This window comes from Panulirus ornatus, chromosome 68 (assembly GCF_036320965.1).
Source record: "Panulirus ornatus isolate Po-2019 chromosome 68, ASM3632096v1, whole genome shotgun sequence".
Taxonomy (NCBI): Eukaryota; Metazoa; Arthropoda; class Malacostraca; order Decapoda; family Palinuridae; genus Panulirus; species Panulirus ornatus.
Genome location: NC_092291.1, coordinates 26,809,339 through 26,828,722, shown reverse-complemented (window position 1 = coordinate 26,828,722; position 19,384 = coordinate 26,809,339). Strand labels below are relative to the sequence as shown.

General features: G+C 42.2%; 1 protein-coding gene across 2 annotated transcripts in view; it reads right to left on the bottom strand.

Moving 5' to 3' along the window:
• OstDelta (oligosaccharide transferase delta subunit) overlaps positions 1 to 19,384 on the bottom strand; it is a 272,441-nt gene that overhangs the window by 156,392 nt on the left and 96,665 nt on the right. For both annotated transcript variants that reach the window (XM_071659381.1, XM_071659382.1), the window contains exons 8-9: positions 8,746 to 8,873; positions 5,290 to 5,493 (exon numbers count right to left, since the gene is read on the bottom strand). In XM_071659381.1, the coding sequence (XP_071515482.1) occupies positions 5,290 to 5,493; positions 8,746 to 8,873 (332 nt within the window). The remainder of the gene's footprint in view (positions 1 to 5,289; positions 5,494 to 8,745; positions 8,874 to 19,384) is intronic.

Genomic DNA, 19,384 nt, shown 5'->3' with positions numbered 1-19,384 from the left:
GCACCTCTCAGCACATTAACATCCAAAAGGGTAGTGAGTCGTGGGATGAAGAAGTAAGAGTATTAGTGAAAGAGAAGAGAGAGGCATTTGGACGATTTTGGAAGGAAAAAACGAAATTGAGTGGGAGACGTATAAAAGAAAGAGACAGGAGGTCAAGAGAAAGGTGCAAGAGGTGAAAAAAAGGGCAAATGAGAGTTGGGGTGAGAGAGTATCATTAAATTTTAGGGAGAATAAAAAGATGTTCTGGAAGGAGGTAAATAAAGTGCGTAAGACAAGGGAGCAAATGGGAACTTCAGTGAAGGGCGCAAATGGGGAGGTGATAAGTAGTGGTGATGTGAGAAGGAGATGGAGTGAGTATTTTGAAGGTTTGTTGAATGTGTTTGATGATAGAGTGGCAGATATAGGGTGTTTTGGTCGAGGTGGTGTGCAAAGTGCGAGGGTTAGGGAAAATGATTTGGTAAACAGAGAAGAGGTAGTAAAAGCTTTGCAGAAGATGAAAGCCGGCAAGGCAGCAGGTTTGGATGGTATTGCAGTGGAATTTATTAAAAAAGGGGGTGACTGTATTGTTGACTGGTTGGTAAGGTTATTTAATGTATGTATGACTCATGGTGAGGTGCCTGAGGATTGGCGGAATGCGTGCATAGTGCCATTGTACAAAGGCAAAGGGGATAAGAGTGAGTGCTCAAATTACAGAGGTATAAGTTTGTTGAGTATTCCTGGCAAATTATATGGGAGGGTATTGATTGAGAGGGTGAAGGCATGTACAGAGCATCAGATTGGGGAAGAGCAGTGTGGTTTCAGAAGTGGTAGAGGATGTGTGGATCAGGTGTTTGCTTTGAAGAATGTATGTGAGAAATACTTAGAAAAGCAAATGGATTTGTATGTAGCATTTATGGATCTGGAGAGGGCATATGATAGAGTTGATAGAGATGCTCTGTGGAAGGTATTAAGAGTATATGGTGTGGGAGGCAAGTTGTTAGAAGCAGTGAAAAGTTTTTATCGAGGATGTAAGGCATGTGTACGTGTAGGAAGAGAGGAAAGTGATTGGTTCTCAGTGAATGTAGGTTTGCGGCAGGGGTGTGTGATGTCTCCATGGTTGTTTAATTTGTTTATGGATGGGGTTGTTAGGGAGGTGAATGCAAGAGTTTTGGAAAGAGGGGCAAGTATGAAGTCTGTTGGGGATGAGAGAGCTTGGGAAGTGAGTCAGTTGTTGTTCGCTGATGATACAGCGCTGGTGGCTGATTCATGTGAGAAACTGCAGAAGCTGGTGACTGAGTTTGGTAAAGTGTGTGAAAGAAGAAAGTTAAGAGTAAATGTGAATAAGAGCAAGGTTATTAGGTACAGTAGGGTTGAGGGTCAATTCAACTGGGAGGTGTTTGAATGGAGAAAAACTGGAGGAAGTGAAGTGTTTTAGATATCTGGGAGTGGATCTGGCAGCGGATGGAACCATGGAAGCGGAAGTGGATCATAGGGTGGGGGAGGGGGCGAAAATTCTGGGAGCCTTGAAGAATGTGTGGAAGTCGAGAACATTATCTCGGAAAGCAAAAATGGGTATGTTTGAAGGAATAGTGGTTCCAACAATGTTGTATGGTTGCGAGGCGTGGACTATGGATAGAGTTGTGCGCAGGAGGATGGATGTGCTGGAAATGAGATGTTTGAGGACAATGTGTGGTGTGAGGTGGTTTGATCGAGTAAGTAACGTAAGGGTAAGAGAGATGTGTGGAAATAAAAAGAGCATGGTTGAGAGAGCAGAAGAGGGTGTTTTGAAATGGTTTGGTCACATGGAGAGAATGAGTGAGGAAAGATTGACCAAGAGGATATATGTGTCGGAGGTGGAGGGAACGAGGAGAAGAGGGAGACCAAATTGGAGGTGGAAAGATGGAGTGAAAAAGATTTTGTGTGATCGGGGCCTGAACATGCAGGAGGGTGAAAGGAGGGCAAGGAATAGAGTGAATTGGAGCGATGTGGTATACCGGGGTTGACGTGCTGTCAGTGGATTAAATCAAGGCATGTGAAGCGTCTGGGGTAAACCATGGAAAGCTGTGTAGGTATGTATATTTGCGTGTGTGGACGTATGTATATACATGTGTATGGGGGTGGGTTGGGTCATTTCTTTCGTCTGTTTCCTTGCGCTACCTCGCAAACGCGGGAGACAGCGGCAAAAAAAAAAAAAAAAAAAAAAAAAAAAAAATATAAATACCCATACAAAGACATATACATACATATACATATCAACACATAGACATATACATATATACACATGAACATATTCATACCTGCTTGCCTTCATCCATTCCCGGCACTACCCCACCCCACAGGAAACATCCCTATCCCCCACTTCAGCGAGTTAGTGCCAAGTAAACAGACAAAAAAGGCCACATTCGTTCACACTCACTCTCTATTCATAGACATATCAATGCATACATACACAGACATATACATATATACACATGAACATATTCATACCTGCTTGCCCTCATCTATTCTCAGCACTACCCCACCCCAAAGGAAAGAACATCACTATCCCCCACTTCAGCGAGTTAGTGCCAAGTAAAGACAAAAAAAAAGGCCACATTCGTTCAGACTCAGTCTCTAGCTGTCATGTGTAATGTACCAAAACCACAGGTCCCAATTCACATCCAGGCCCCTCAGACCTGTACACTGTTTACCCCAGAAGTTTCACATGCTCTGGTTCAGAACATTGACAGCATGATGACCTCAGGATACCACATCCTTCCAATTCACTCTATTCCCTGCACGCCTCTCATCCTCCTGCATGTTCAGGAGCCATTTGCTTAAAATCTTTTTCACTCCATCCTTCCACCTCCAATACAGTCTCCTGCATCCCCCTTTTCCCTCCACCTCTAACACATATATCCTCTTTGTCAACCTTTCCTCACTCATTCTCTCCATATAACCAAACCATTTCAACACACCCTCTTCTACTCTCTCAACCACATTCTTTTTATCCCCACACATATCTCTTACCCTTTCATAGCTTGCTCGATCAAACCACCTCACATCACCTACTGTCTTCAAACATCTAATTTCTAACGCATCCACCCTTCTTCCGAACAACCCTATCTATAGCCCATGCTTCGCAACCATATCCATTTTTGTTTTCTGAGATAACACTCTCCTTCCACAGATTATTCATCACTCCCAGAACCTTCACCCCCTCCCCCACCCTCTGACTTACTTCCATGGTTCCACTTGCTGCTAAGTCCACTCCCAGATATCTAAAACACTTTACTGCCACCAATTTTTCTCCATTCAAACTTACGTTCCAACTAACTTGTCCCTCAACCCTGCTGAACCTAATAGCCTTGTTCTTATTTACATTTACTGTCCACTTTCTCCTTTAACACACTTTTCCAAACTCAGTCACCAACTTCTAAAGTTGGTGACTGAATCAGCCACCAGTCCTGTAACATTGGTAAACAACAACTGACTCAATTCCCAGGCCATCTCATCTCCAACAGACTGCATAATTGCCCCTCTCTCCAAATCTCTTGCATTTACCTCCCAAACCACCCTAACCATAAACAAATTAAACAACCATGGGGACATCACAAGTCCCTGCTGCAGACCGACCTTCACTGGGAACCAATCACTCTCCTCTCTTCCTACTCGTACGCATGCCTTACATCCATACACATATACACATGTACACATTCATACTTGCTTGCCTTCATCCATCCCAATGCCACCTTGCCCCACAGAAAACAGCCCAAATGCATGAAGGAAAAGAGATAACACATACATTCTCTTCTCTTTCTCCACACCCAATCACTGCCCCCTGAGTCAGCAAGGTAGCACCAGGAAACTGACAAAGAAAGGCCACATCTACTCACTCATTCTCTAGCTGTCATGGGTAATGCAGCAAAACCACAGCTCCTTACCAACATCCAGGCCCCATAGACCTTTCCATGGTTTAGCCCAAACATTTCGTATGCCCTGGTTTAGTCCAATGATGGTGCATTGACCCCAGTATACCACATTGTTCCAATTCACTCTACTCCATGCATGCCTTTCACCCTCCTGAATGTTTTTCTTTTTTTATCAAAAACAAAGAGGCATTATAAATTCTCCACTTTCCTATAAATATTTCCTAGCCTCATTTGTATACCTATGCAGTGCATCATAGCTTTGCCTTTGTATACCTATGCAGTGCATCATAGCTTTGCCTCATTCCTAGTTATCATCAACACTTTTCAAATCTCAAATGACTATCAGTAAATCTTTATCATTCATAATTACATGTGTTGGTATGGTTTGCAATCTCTGTTCCCTCCACCTCTGAAACATATATCCTCTTTGTCAATCTTTCCTCACTCGTTCTCTCCATGTGACCAAATCATTTCAATACACCCTCTTCTGCTCTCTCAACCACACATCTCTCTTACTCTTTCATTACTTACTCGATCAAACCACCGCACACCACATATCATCCTTAAACACCTCATTTCCAACACATTTAACCTCCTCCACACAACCCTACTTATAGTCCACGCCTCGCAAATGTATAACATTGTTCGAACCACTATTCCTTCAAACATACCCATTATTGCTTTCCGAGATAATGTTCTTGCCTTCCACACATTCTTCAATGCTCCCAGAAGTTTCGCCCCCTCCCTAACCCTGTGACTCACTACTGCTTCCATGTTTCCATCTGCTGCCAAATCCATTCCCAGATACCTAAAACACTTCACTTCCTCCAGTTTTTCTCCATTCAAACTTACCTCCCAACTGACTTGTCTCTAACCTACTGTCCCTAATAACTGCTCTTATTCGCATTTACTCTCAGCTTTCTTCTTTCATTTTAGATGTACTAATATAAAACTACTTGGCTTAAATGATTCCCTTCCACCAATCATGAATTGGGGATAGGGGGTAGGAACAATCATCAAAAACTACTGATACATGTTTCCTCAATTCATTATTTCTGACCACATATTCTTCATTCTTTCTTTTAACCATATCAGTTCAACATAAACATACAGCTTTTCACAATATAGTCAATAAAATTAAAGCTTTGTATGCATCAGAAAAAATTTCTTTTCAAAATCACATATACCTATAATGGCATATCTTATTCTGCCTTTACACCACCTTCATCTGGAACACAAGGAAAGAACATGAAAGATGCTATGGGCACAATTCTGTCTCCAATAGATATCATATCTAGTGATAATGATGAACAGTTCAGCACACATCACATGAGCACAATTCCAATATAACATATGTATAAAGTAGATTTTCAAAATCAATATCAAAATTAATACTAACTTCTGAAGATTTGGTGCCGTGGATTGGTCAGAATCAGCAGTACCAATTTCAACTCCCTGAATGTCTATTGCTGTAAGAACTTTGAAAGTGAGTTGAGCAGCAGAATGGCCAACTAAACGCATGTCTGAAGCATCTACACTAACCACCAGCCGGTAAAAACCACGTTCAGGCCCTCTGGACATCACATCTAACTCGTACACACCACTGTGGGAAAAAATCAATGGAAAAGGTATTTCAGCATTAATATAACCTTCATTTACAATAATAATTAAAGCAAGCCAGTCTCCAGTGGAGATAGGCATAAGCATGCTTATGTGTTAATTTTTTCCATGTACAATTTAAGAAGTATAACACAATTTATCATGTGCTTTTTTTATTCCATTTCTTTTAGTATGCAATCCCCACCACCCCCATGTAGGTGAAAAAAAATCAGCATAACAGATTTATACTGATTTATTAATTATCAAGATGTGCATAAAAAACATCAAGATTACTTTTTTATTTATATCTATTATACTTTGTCACTGTCTCCCGTGTTGGTGAGGTAGCGCAAGGAAACAGACAAGAGAATGGCCCAACCCACCCACATACACATGTATATACATACACGTCCACAAACGCACACATACATACCTATACATCTCAACATATGCATATATATATACACACACACACATATACATATATACACATGTACATAATTCATACTGTCTGCCCTTTTTCATTCCCGTCGCCACCCCGCCACACATGAAATGAAAACCCCCTCCCCCTGCATGTGCGCCAGGTAGCGCTAGGAAAAGACAGCAAAGGCCGCATTCGTTCACACTCAGTCTCTAGCTGTCATGTATAATGCATCGAAACCAAAGCTCCCTTTCCACATCCAGGCCCCACACAACTTTCCATTGTTTACCCCAGACACTTCACATGCCCTGGTTCAATCCATTGACAGCACGTCGACCCCGGTATACCACATCGTTCCAATTCACTCTATTCCTTGCACACCTTTCACCCTCCTGCATGTTCAGGCCCAGATCACTCAATCTTTTTCACTCCATCTCTCCACCTCCAATTTGGTCTCCCACATCTCCTCGTTCCCTCCACCTCTGACACATATATCCTCTTTGTCAATCTTTCCTCACTCATTCTCTCCATGTGACCACACCACTTCAAAACACCCTCTTATGCTCTCTCAACCACACTCTTTTTATTACCAAACATCTCTCTTACCCTTTCATTACTTACTCGATCAAACCACCACACACCACATGTTATCCTCAAACATCTCATTTCCAGCACATCCACCCTCCTCCACACAACTCTATCTATAGCCCATGCCTCGCAACCATTATTTTTTTATGACTTAAAATTCCAAAATCATGGATGTCATAAGACTACACGATGGGCTTACAATTACTGCCTTCCAACAAGTCAAATAAGTTAGATGCCAACTTTGATCCTCCTGGTTATGTAAGAGGGCCACATCCCATACCCATGAATGTGACCGCCGTACTCTTGTTGTCATTGTATATTTCCATTGCATTCTCTTCAGATAAACAAGAATAGGATATTTTCTTCCTGACACACTCATTCTGAGAGCATAAGAATACTTTTATGGGCAGGTGGAATGTGGAGTGCCCTGAAATGTGGGTGCACAAGGATGGCAAGGAAGCATCTGGCACCAAGGACATATCCAGGATGTGATAAGTTCCAATATAAGGCATGTGACTGTCCACTATGGTCACTTAAGGGATACCAAGGCCTCAAGTTCACTTCAATGACACACTTTTTTTGGGGTGCCACCGATGGCCAGCCAAGAGAGTCTCCAGTGTTCTTGAAATTCAACTTGTGGCAATAAGCAAGCATTATAATGCTTAGATTGACACTTACACTCCCCTCTCCTGCTACTAAAGTAATGACATGTGCTCTGAGAAACAATAAGGTTAAAATTAGAAATAATACAAAAGGTGTACATGTACTCCAAAAATACCCATCCTTTCTCGAAGAATACCCAAATTTACCTTTCTCACCATCCCATCCAAGAACAGATTACATAGCCCTGGTGACATAACACCTTAGACATGGATCCACATTTACTTGAAACCACTCATCCTCTTTCCCACCTACTCACAAACATCCTTACTCTCCAAATATAAGCTCTTCACAGAATTCAGTTGTTTTCCTCCCTCACCATATATTTGTAGCACCATCCACATTGTCCAGATCCATGAATGTCATTTACTAATCCCTCTCTTTCTCTGAGTATTTCATACAAAAATTGTTAAAGCAAACATCTGGTCCACAGAGTATTTCCTCATCCATGAAATAGATTGTATTTCTAAAATTTGCTTCCAAACAGTTGGTCTTCAACTATTATCTGGCAACAAAGTCAATGTCAACTCCCCAGGTCTTTCTCACACAGATTCTTGCAGGTTATTTCCAGCTAGATGATAATCATCTTGAGATCTCTTTTGATGTAACCCATCCTTATCGCCTTACAGTCACTTGGGTTGAATGTCATCAACCATATACCAAGCCAATTATTTTCCTAAATGGATAATATATAATCTCCTTGGTGGTACCTGTCCAAATTCTTAGATGAACAATCACAAAGAAGGTGTTTTACATGCAAATAAAGCACACTGCACACATTTCTAAAAACTGCAACATATCATGACAAAGAGAAAAAATGTCCAAATGCAAATAGAAAATAAGGTATGACTCCAGATTCTAATATGTATAGCAGCATCCAGGTACATTACAAACTTATCATCCTTTACAAACAATTCATCTGCTCCTTCTGAAACTAAACATTAAGTGATTCATCATCCATCTTGTCAAAGTCAAACCTAACAGAGCAAAAAAAAAAAACAAAAAAAAAAAAACAATGTTCTCAGAACAATCTCTGACTATTAGGCATTCATAAACATTCAATGCCAACAAAACACATTTCCTTTAATTCAATCTCACCAGTTTGATTGGCATTCAGTTCACGCCCAGACCATCCCATAATCAACCCTCATAGGAAACAAAAGACTTAACCCTGCAAGCTTACTGAAAGATCCATCCCCCACCTGCTCCAACAAACAGGACACTGACTAAATGTATACATACAGCAATGACTTTACAAGTTATAGGCATCCTCCACCAGACACACACCAACCTGAAACATAAGATTCCCAGACCAATTTTTGCTACGTTACCATATGTGTTCTATACGTAATCTCTCTCTCCAACATACAGACACCAATTCAACATATCACAGGACCCCTCCTGACCATGATGCTTCCACAATGTAGATACTTAACACCTACTCCTCAAGTGTCCTGCACTCACCTCTCACAGATATGCATACATCACCACCACACTTCTAAAACTACAGCCAGCATTATGAATGCTGTGGGAGGCCCATAGAAGGTGATTCTGGGAGAGGAAAGTAATTAAATACAGGAAACTTACTCTGCAGTTGACAAGGGAGTGAGGATTTCTTTTGATATGATAACAACTTCATCAGAATCACATGTTGCAGAATCAGCGGTAACCTTCAAAGGCCCTAAACTACTACCTTTGAGATCTGTCACACGCACCTGGAAAAAAGAAAAAGAAAGAAATGAAACAAAAAGCACATCCCATTTGTACACATTTAATCTATCACCTAATCTATTTGCCATCATACACCACAGTCACTGCTACACACAATGATTACTGAAAATCTGAAAGGTTTTCCATACCAATGTAGTATACATACTTATTTTCCTTATGTATGCACACATGCATGCAAAGGTCATGAGGGAAGTGAAAAGTGATGAGAATTGCAACAATTTACTAGGGGTCTTAGACTCCCAAGTTGGTTTGATACTTGGTTGAGGAAATTCCATCCAAGCAGATGTAAAGTAACGAGGATGGGAAAAAGTGAAAACTCTCAATATGATTAATATCTACCAGGAAATAAGCCTCAGGATTGTGAGTGTGAGGTCTTGGGGGTTGACATTATCCCTTACTTGACATCAGAGTCCCACATTAGGGGAACTGTTGAAGAGACAAACTGTCTACTGGCAATTATCAGAGGACATTTCAAGTAAAACGTTACGGAAATATTCAGCAAGCTATTCATATGGCCCAAACTAGAAAATGACTCTCAAGTGTGGTTACAGCATCTACAGAACAAATGAGAACTCTGAAGGTCCAGAGGAGGGCAACCTTGGAATTGTCAACCTTGGAAGAAAAGAATGAGGGTTGACCTAATCACAACCTTAAGTTTTTAAGAGACTGATGATAAAGACAGTGAAAAATTCTTCAATATACATGTAGGGATAGGGCAACCTGATAACATAAAATCTAGCAAGAAACTGCATAAATAACACATAAAATTTAGCAAGAAACTTCACTAACAAAATGTAAAAAAGTATTTTCATAGTATGACTGTTGGATGAAGGGACCATGTCTGAGGATATTGTTAATGCAGACGGCATGCATAAATATATGGTGCTTAAAGGTAGAAAATTCTGGGAGCATTGAAAAATGTGTGGAAGGTGAGAACATTATCTCGGAAAGCAAAAATAGTTATGCTTGAAGGAATAGTGGTTCCAACAATGTTATATAGTTGCGAGGCTTGGGGTACAGATAGGGTTGTGCGGAGGAGGGTGGATGTGTTGGAAATGAGATGTCTGAGTACAATATGTGGTGTGAGGTGGTTTGATCATGTAAGTAATGAAAGGGTAAGAAAGATGTGTGGTAATAAAAAGCATGCAGTTGAGAGAGCAGAAGAGGGTGTATTGAAATGGTTTGGTCACATGGAGAAAATGAGTGAAGAAATATTGACAAAGAGGATATGAGTCAAAGGTGGAAGGAACAAGAAGTGTGAGACCAAATTGGAGGTGGAAGCATGGAGTGAAAAAGATTTTAAGTGATCGGGGCCTGAACATGCAGGAAGGTGAAAGGTGTGCAAGGAATAGAGTGAATTGGAACAATGTGGTATACCGGGATCAATGTGCTGTCAATGGATTGAACCAGGGCATGTGAAGTGTCTGGGGTAAACCATGGAAAGCTTTGTGGGGCCTGGATGTGGAAAGGGAGCTGTGGTTTCAGTGCATTATACATGACAGCTAGAAACTGAGTGTGAACGAATATGGCCTTTGTTGTCTTTACTTAGCGCTACCTCACACGCGTGCGGGGGGAGGGGGTTGTCATTTCATGTGTGGCGGGGTGGCAACAGGAATGAATAAAGGCAGCAAGCATGAATTATGTACATGCATATATATGTATAAGTCTGTGTATGTATATGTATGTATACGTTCAGATGTATAGGTATACGTTCAGATGTATAGGTATGTATATTTGCGTGTGTGGACGTGTATGTATATACATGTATATGTGGGTGGGTCGGGCCATTCTTTCATCTGTATCCTTGTGTTACCTCGCTAATGCGGGAGACAGCGACAAAGCAAAATATAAATAAAAAATGTTGAAATGTATAATGTATAGGTATGTATATGTGCGTGTGTGGACGTGTGTATACATGTGTACGTAGGTGGGTTGGGCCATTCTTTCATCCGTTTCCCTGCGCTACCTCGCTAACACGGGAGACAGTGACAAAGTACAATAAGATATAAATTTATTTATATCATTTTGCTTTGTCGCTGTCTCCCGCATTAGCGAGGTGGCGCAAGGAAACAGATGAAAGAATGGCCCAACCCACCCACATACACATGTATATACATACACGTCCACACACACAAATATACATACTTATACATCTCAATGTACACATATATGTACACACACAGACATATACATATATACACATGTACATAATTCATTCTGTCTGCCTTTATTTATTCCCATCGCCACCTCGCCACACATGGAATAACAACCCCCTCCCCCCTCATGTGTGCGAGGTAGCGCTAGGAAAAGACAACAAAGGCCACATTCGTTCACACTCAGTCTCTAGCTGTCATGTAATAATGCACCGAAACCACAGCTCACTTTCCACAACCAGGCCCCACACAACTTTCCATCGTTTACCCCAGACACTTCACATGCTCTGGTTCAATCCATTGACAGCACGTCGACCCCGGTATGCCACATCGTTCCAATTCACTCTATTCCTTGCACGCCTTTCACCCTCCTGCATGTTCAGGCCCCGATCACTCAAAATCTTTTTCACTCCATCTTTCCACCTCCAATTTGGTCTCCCACTTCTCCTCGTTCCCTCCACCTCTGTCACATATATCCTCTTTGTCAATCTTTCCTCACTCATTCTCTCATGTGACCAAACAATTTCAAAACACCCTCTTCTGCTCTCTCAACCACACTCTTTTTAATTCCACACATCTCTCTTACCCTTACATTACTTAATCGATCAAACCACCTCACACCACATATTGTCCTCAAACATCTCATTTCCAGCACATCCATCCTCCTGCGCACAACTCTATCCATAGCCCACACCTCGCAACCATACAACATGTTGGAACCACTGTTCCTTCAAACACACCCATTTTTGCCTTCCGAGATAATGTTCTCGACTTCCAAACATTCTTCAAGGCTCCCAGAATTTTCGCCCCCTCCCCACCCTATGATTCACTTCCGCTTCCATGGTTCCATCCGCTGCCAGATCCACTCCCAGATATCTAAAACACTTTACTTCCTCCAGTTTTTCTCCATTCAAACTTACCTCAACCCTACTGTACCTAATAACCTTGCTCTTATTCACATTTACTCTTAACTTTCTTCTTTCACACACTTTACCAAACTCAGTCACCAGCTCCTTCAGTTTCTCACATGAATCAGCCACCAGCGCTGTATCATCAGCGAACAACAACTGACTCACTTTACAAGCTCTCTCATCCACAACAGACTGCATACTTGCCCCTCTTTCCAAAACTCTTGCATTTGCCTCCCTAACAACCCCACTCATAAACAAATTAAACAACCATGAAGACATCACACACCCCTGCCGCAAACCTACATTCACTGAGAACCAATCACTTTCCTCTCTTCCTACACGTACACATGCCTTACATCCTCGATAAAAACTTTTCACTGCTTCTAACAACTTGCCTCCCACACCATATATTCTTAATACCTTCCACAGAGCATCTCTATCAACTCTATCATATGCCTTCTCCAGATCAATGAATGCTACATACAAATCCATTTGCTTTTCTAAGTATTTCTCACATACATTCTTCAAAGCATATGATAGAGTTGATAGAAAGGTGCAAGAGGTGAAAAAAAGGGCAAATGAGAGTTGGGGTGAGAGACTATCAGTAAATTTTTGGGAGAATAAAAAGATGTTCTGGAAGGAGGTAAATAGGGTGCGTAAGACAAGGGAGCAAATGGGAACTTCAGTGAAGGGCGTAAATGGGGAGGTGATAACAAGTAGCGGTGATGTGAGAAGGAGATGGAATGAGTATTTTGAAGGTTTGTTGAATGTGTCTGATGACAGAGTGGCAGATATAGGGTGTTTTGGTCGAGGTGGTGTGCAAAGTGAGAGGGTTAGGGAAAATGATTTGGTAAACAGAGAAGAGGTAGTAAAATCTTTGCGGAAGATGAAAGCCGGCAAGGCAGCAGGTTTGGATGGTATTGCAGTGGAATTTATTAAAAAAGGGGGTGACTGTATTGTTGACTGGTTGGTAAGGTTATTTAATGTATGTATGACTCATGGTGAGGTGCCTGAGGATTGGCGGAATGCGTGCATAGTGCCATTGTACAAAGGCAAAGGGGATAAGAGTGAGTGCTCAAATTACAGAGGTATAAGTTTGTTGAGTATTCCTGGTAAATTATATGGGAGGGTATTGATTGAGAGGGTGAAGGCATGTACAGAGCATCAGATTGGGGAAGAGCAGTGCGGTTTCAGAAGTGGTAGAGGATGTGTGGATCAGGTGTTTGCTTTGAAGAATGTATGTGAGAAATACTTAGAAAAGCAAATGGATTTGTATGTAGCATTTATGGATCTGGAGAAGGCATATGATAGAGTTGATAGAGATGCTCTGTGGAAGGTATTAAGAATATATGGTGTGGGAGGCAAGTTGTTAGAAGCAGTGAAAAGTTTTTATCGAGGATGTAAGGCATGTGTACGTGTAGGAAGAGAGGAAAGTGATTGGTTCTCAGTGAATGTAGGTTTGCGGCAGGGGTGTGTGATGTCTCCATGGTTGTTTAATTTGTTTATGGATGGGGTTGTTAGGGAGGTAAATGCAAGAGTCCTGGAAAGAGGGGCAAGTATGAAGTCTGTTGGGGATGAGAGAGCTTGGGAAGTGAGTCAGTTGTTGTTCGCTGATGATACAGCGCTGGTGGCTGATTCATGTGAGAAACTGCAGAAGCTGGTGACTGAGTTTGGTAAAGTGTGTGGAAGAAGAAAGTTAAGAGTAAATGTGAATAAGAGCAAGGTTATTAGGTACAGTAGGGGTGAGGGTCAAGTCAATTGGGAGGTGAGTTTGAATGGAGAAAAACTGGAGGAAGTGAAGTGTTTTAGATATCTGGGAGTGGATCTGTCAGCGGATGGAACCATGGAAGCGGAAGTGGATCATAGGGTGGGGGAGGGGGCGAAAATTTTGGGAGCCTTGAAAAATGTGTGGAAGTCGAGAACATTATCTCGGAAAGCAAAAATGGCTATGTTTGAAGGAATAGTGGTTCCAACAATGTTGTATGGTTGCGAGGCGTGGGCTATGGATAGAGATGTGCGCAGGAGGATGGATGTGCTGGAAATGAGATGTTTGAGGAAAATGTGTGGTGTGAGGTGGTTTGATCAAGTAAGTAACGTAAGGGTAAGAGAGATGTGTGGAAATAAAAAGAGCGTGGTTGAGAGAGCAGAAGAGGGTGTTTTGAAATGGTTTGGGCACATGGAGAGAATGAGTGAGGAAAGATTGACCAAGAGGATATATGTGTTGGAGGTGGAGGGAACGAGGAGAAGAGGGAGACCAAATTGGAGGTGGAAAGATGGAGTGAAAAAGATTTTGTGTGATCGGGGCCTGAACATGCAGGAGGGTGAAAGGAGGGCAAGGAATAGAGTGAATTGGAGCGATGTGGTATACAGGGGTTGACGTGCTGTCAGTGGATTGAATCAAGGCATGTGAAGCGTCTGGGGTAAACCATGGAAAGCTGTGTAGGTATGTATATTTGCGTGTGTGGACGTGTGTGTGTACATGTGTAGGGGGGGGGGGGGGGGGCTGGGCCATTTCTTTCGTCTGTTTCCTTGCGCTACCTCGCAAACGCGGGAGACAGCGACAAAGTATAAAAAAAAAAAAAAAAAAAAAAAAAATTCTTCAAAGCAAACACCTGATCCACACATCCTCTACTACCTCTGAAACCACACTGCTCTTCCCCAATCTGATACTCTGTACATACCTTCACCCTCTCAATCAATACCCTCCCATATAATTTACCAGGAATACTCAACAAACTTATACCTCTGTAATTTGAGCACGCACTCTTGTCCCCTTTGCCTCTGTTCAATGGCACTAAGCAAGCATTCCACCAATCCTCAGGCACCTCACCATGAGTCATACATACATTAAATAACCTTACCAACCAGTCAACAATACAGTCACCCCCTTTTTTAATAAATTCCACTGAAATACCATCCAAACCTGCAGCCTTGCCAGCTTTCATCTTCTGCAAAGCTTTTACTACCTCTTCTCTGTTTACCAAATCATTTTCCCTAACCCTCTCACTTTGCACACCACCTTGACCAAAACACTCTATATCTGCCACTCTGTCATCAAACACATTCAACAAACCTTCAAAATACTCACTCCATCTCCTTCTCACATCACCACTACTTGTTATCACCTCCCCATTAGCGCCCTTCACTGAAGTTCCCATTTGCTCCCTTGTCTTACGCACTTTATTTACCTCCTTCCAGAACATCTTTTTATTCTCCCTAAAATTTAATGATACTCCCTCACCCCAACTCTCATTTGCCCTCTTTTTCACCTCTTGCACCTTTCTCTTGACCTCCTGCCTCTTTATTTTATACATCTCCCACTCATTTGCATTTTTTCCCTGCAAAAATCATCCAAATGCCTCTCTCTTCTCTTTCACTAATAATCTTACTTCTTCATCCCACCACTTACCACCCTTTCTAATCAACCCACCTCCCACGCTTCTCATGCCACAAGCATCTTTTGCGCAAGCCATCAATGCTTCCCTAAATACATCCCATTCTTGCCCCACTCCCCTTACCTCCTTTGTTCTCACCTTTTTCAATTCTGTACTCAGTCTCTCCTGGTACTTCCTCACACAAGTCTGCTTCCCAAGCTCACTTACTCTCACCACTCTTTTCCCCCCAACATTCTCTCTTCTTTTCTGAAAACCCCTACAAATCTTCACCTTTGCCTCCACAAGGCAATGATCAGACATCCCTCCAGTTGCACCTCTCAGCATATCAACATCCAAAAGTCTCTCTTTCGCGTGCCTATCAATTAACACGTAATCCAATAACGCTCTCTGGCCATCTCTCCTACTTACATACGTATACTTATGTATTTCTTGCTTTTTAAGCCAGGTATTCCCAATCACCAGTCCTTTTTCAGCACATAAATCTACAAGCTCTTCACCATTTCAATTAACAACACTGAACACCCCATGTATACCAATTATTCCCTCAACTGCCACATTACTCACCTTTGCATTCAAATCACCCATCACTATAACCCGGTCTCATGCATCAAAAACACTAACATACTCATTCAGCTGCTCCCAAAACACTTGCCTCTCATGATCTTTCTTCTCATGCCCAGGTGCATTGGGGAGCAGCTGAATGAGTGTGTTAGTGGTTTTGATGCACGAGACCGGGTTATAGTGATGGGTGATTTGAATGCAAAGGTGAGTAATGTGGCAGTTGAGGGAATAATTGGTATACATGGGGTGTTCAGTGTTGTAAATGGAAATGGTGAAGAGCTTGTAGATTTATGTGCTGAAAAAGGACTGATGATTGGGAATACCTGGTTTAAAAAGCGAGATATACATAAGTATACTTATGTAAGTAGGAGAGATGGCCAGAGAGCGTTATTGGATTACGTGTTAATTGACAGGCGTGCGAAAGAGAGACTTTTGGATGTTAATGTGCTGAGAGGTGCAACTGGAGGGATGTCTGATCATTATCTTGTGGAGGCTAAGGTGAAGATTTGTATGGGTTTTCAGAAAAGAAGAGTGAATGTTGGGGTGAAGAGGGTGGTGAGAGTAAGTGAGCTTGAGAAGGAGACCTGTGTGAGGAAGTACCAGGAGAGACTGAGTACAGAATGGAAAAAGGTGAGAACAATGGAAGTAAGGGGAGTGGGGGAGGAATGGGATGTATTTAGGAAATCAGTGATGGATTGCGCAAAAGATGCTTGTGGCATGAGAAGAGTGGGAGGTGGGTTGATTAGAAAGGGTAGTGAGTGGTGGGATGAAGAAGTAAGAGTATTAGTGAAAGAGAAGAGAGAGGCATTTGGACGATTTTTGCAGGGAAAAAATGCAATTGAGTGGGAGATATATAAAAGAAAGAGACAGGAGGTCAAGAGAAAGGTGCAAGAGGTGAAAAAAAGGGCAAATGAGAGTTGGGGTGAGAGAGTATCATTAAATTTTAGGGAGAATAAAAAGATGTTCTGGAAGGAGGTAAATAAAGTGTGTAAGACAAGGGAGCAAATGGGAACTTCAGTGAAGGGCGCAAATGGGGAGGTGATAACAAGTAGTGGTGATGTGAGAAGGAGATGGAGTGAGTATTTTGAAGGTTTGTTGAATGTGTTTGATGATAGAGTGGCAGATATAGGGTGTTTTGGTCGAGGTGGTGTGCAAAGTGAGAGGGTTAGGGAAAATGATTTGGTAAACAGAGAAGAGGTAGTGAAAACTTTGCGGAAGATGAAAGCCGGCAAGGCAGCAGGTTTGGATGGTATTGCAGTGGAATTTATTAAAAAAGGGGGTGACTGTATTGTTGACTGGTTGGTAAGGTTATTTAATGTATGTATGACTCATGGTGAGGTGCCTGAGGATTGGCAGAATGCGTGCATAGTGCCATTGTACAAAGGCAAAGGGGATAAGAGTGAGTGCTCAAATTACAGAGGTATAAGTTTGTTGAGTATTCCTGGTAAATTATATGGGAGGGTATTGATTGAGAGGGTGAAGGCATGTACAGAGCATCAGATTGGGGAAGAGCAGTGTGGTTTCAGAAGTGGTAGAGGATGTGTGGATCAGGTGTTTGCTTTGAAGAATGTATGTGAGAAATACTTAGAAAAGCAAATAGATTTGTATGTAGCATTTATGGATCTGGAGAAGGCATATGATAGAGTTGATAGAGATGCTCTGTGGAAGGTATTAAGAATATATGGTGTGGGAGGAAAGTTGTTAGAAGCAGTGAAAAGTTTTTATCAAGGATGTAAGGCATGTGTACGTGTAGGAAGAGAGGAAAGTGATTGGTTCTCAGTGAATGTAGGTTTGCGGCAGGGGTGTGTGATGTCTCCATGGTTGTTTAATTTGTTTATGGATGGGGTTGTTAGGGAGGTAAATGCAAGAGTTTTGGAAAGAGGGGCAAGTATGAAGTCTGTTGGGGATGAGAGAGCTTGGGAAGTGAGTCAGTTGTTGTTCGCTGATGATACAGCGCTGGTGGCTGATTCATGTGAGAAACTGCAGAAGCTGGTGACTGAGTTTGGTAAAGTGTGTGGAAGAAGAAAGTTAAGAGTAAATGTGAATAAGAGCAAGGTTATTAGGTACAGTAGGGTTGAGGGTCAAGTCAATTGGGAGGTGAGTTTGAATGGAGAAAAACTGGAGGAAGTGAAGTGTTTTAGATATCTGGGAGTGGATCTGGCAGCGGATGGAACCATGGAAGCGGAAGTGGATCATAGGGTGGGGGAGGGGGCGAAAATTCTGGGGGCCTTGAAGAATGTGTGGAAGTCGAGAACATTACCTCGGAAAGCAAAAATGGGTACGTTTGAAGGAATAGTGGTTCCAACAATGTTGTATGGTTGCGAGGCGTGGACTATGGATAGAGTTGTGCGCAGGAGGATGGATGTGCTGGAAATGAGATGTTTGAGGACAATGTGTGGTGTGAGGTGGTTTGATCGAGTGAGTAACGTAAGGGTAAGAGAGATGTGTGGAAATAAAAAGAGCGTGGTTGAGAGAGCAGAAGAGGGTGTTTTGAAGTGGTTTGGGCACATGGAGAGGATGAGTGAGGAAAGATTGACCAAGAGGACATATGTGTCGGAGGTGGAGGGAACAAGGAGAAGAGGGAGACCAAATTGGAGGTGGAAAGATGGAGTGAAAAAGATTTTGTGTGATCGGGGCCTGAACATGCAGGAGGGTGAAAGGAGGGCAAGGAATAGAGTGAATTGGAGCGATGTGGTATACCGGGGTTGACGTGCTGTCAGTGGATTGAATCAGGGCATGTGAAGCGTCTGGGGTAAGCCATGGAAAGCTGTGTAGGTATGTATATTTGCGTGTGTGGACGTATGTATATACATGTGTATGGGGGGGGGTTGGGCCATTTCTTTCGTCTGTTTCCTTGCGCTACCTCGCAAACGCGGGAGACAGCGACAAAGTATAATAAAAAAAAAAAAAAAAAATCTACAAGCTCTTCACCATTTCAATTAACAACACTGAACACCCCATGTATACCAATTATTCCCTCAACTGCCACATTACTCACCTTTGCATTCAAATCACCCATCACTATAACCCGGTCTCGTGCATCAAAAACACTAACATACTCATTCAGCTGCTCCCAAAACACTTGCCTCTCATGATCTTTCTTCTCATGCCCAGGTGCATATGCACCAATAATCACCCATCTCTCTCCATCAACTTTCAGTTTTACCCATATCAATCTAGAGTTTACCTTCTTACACTCTATCGCATAATCCCAACACTCCTGTTTCTCTTGGTTACATCCACAAACATTTAGACACCCCAATCTGAGCCTTTGAGGAGGATGAGCACTCCCCGTGTGACTCCTTCTTCTGTTTCCCCTTTTAGAAAGTTAAAATACAAGGAAGGGAGGGTTTCTAGCCCCCTGCTCCCGGCCCCTTTAGTCGCCTTCTACGACACGTGAGGAATGCGTGGGAAGTATACTTTCTCCCATCCCCAGTGATATAAATAAAACTAGTAAATGTTCAGAAGATGGAGG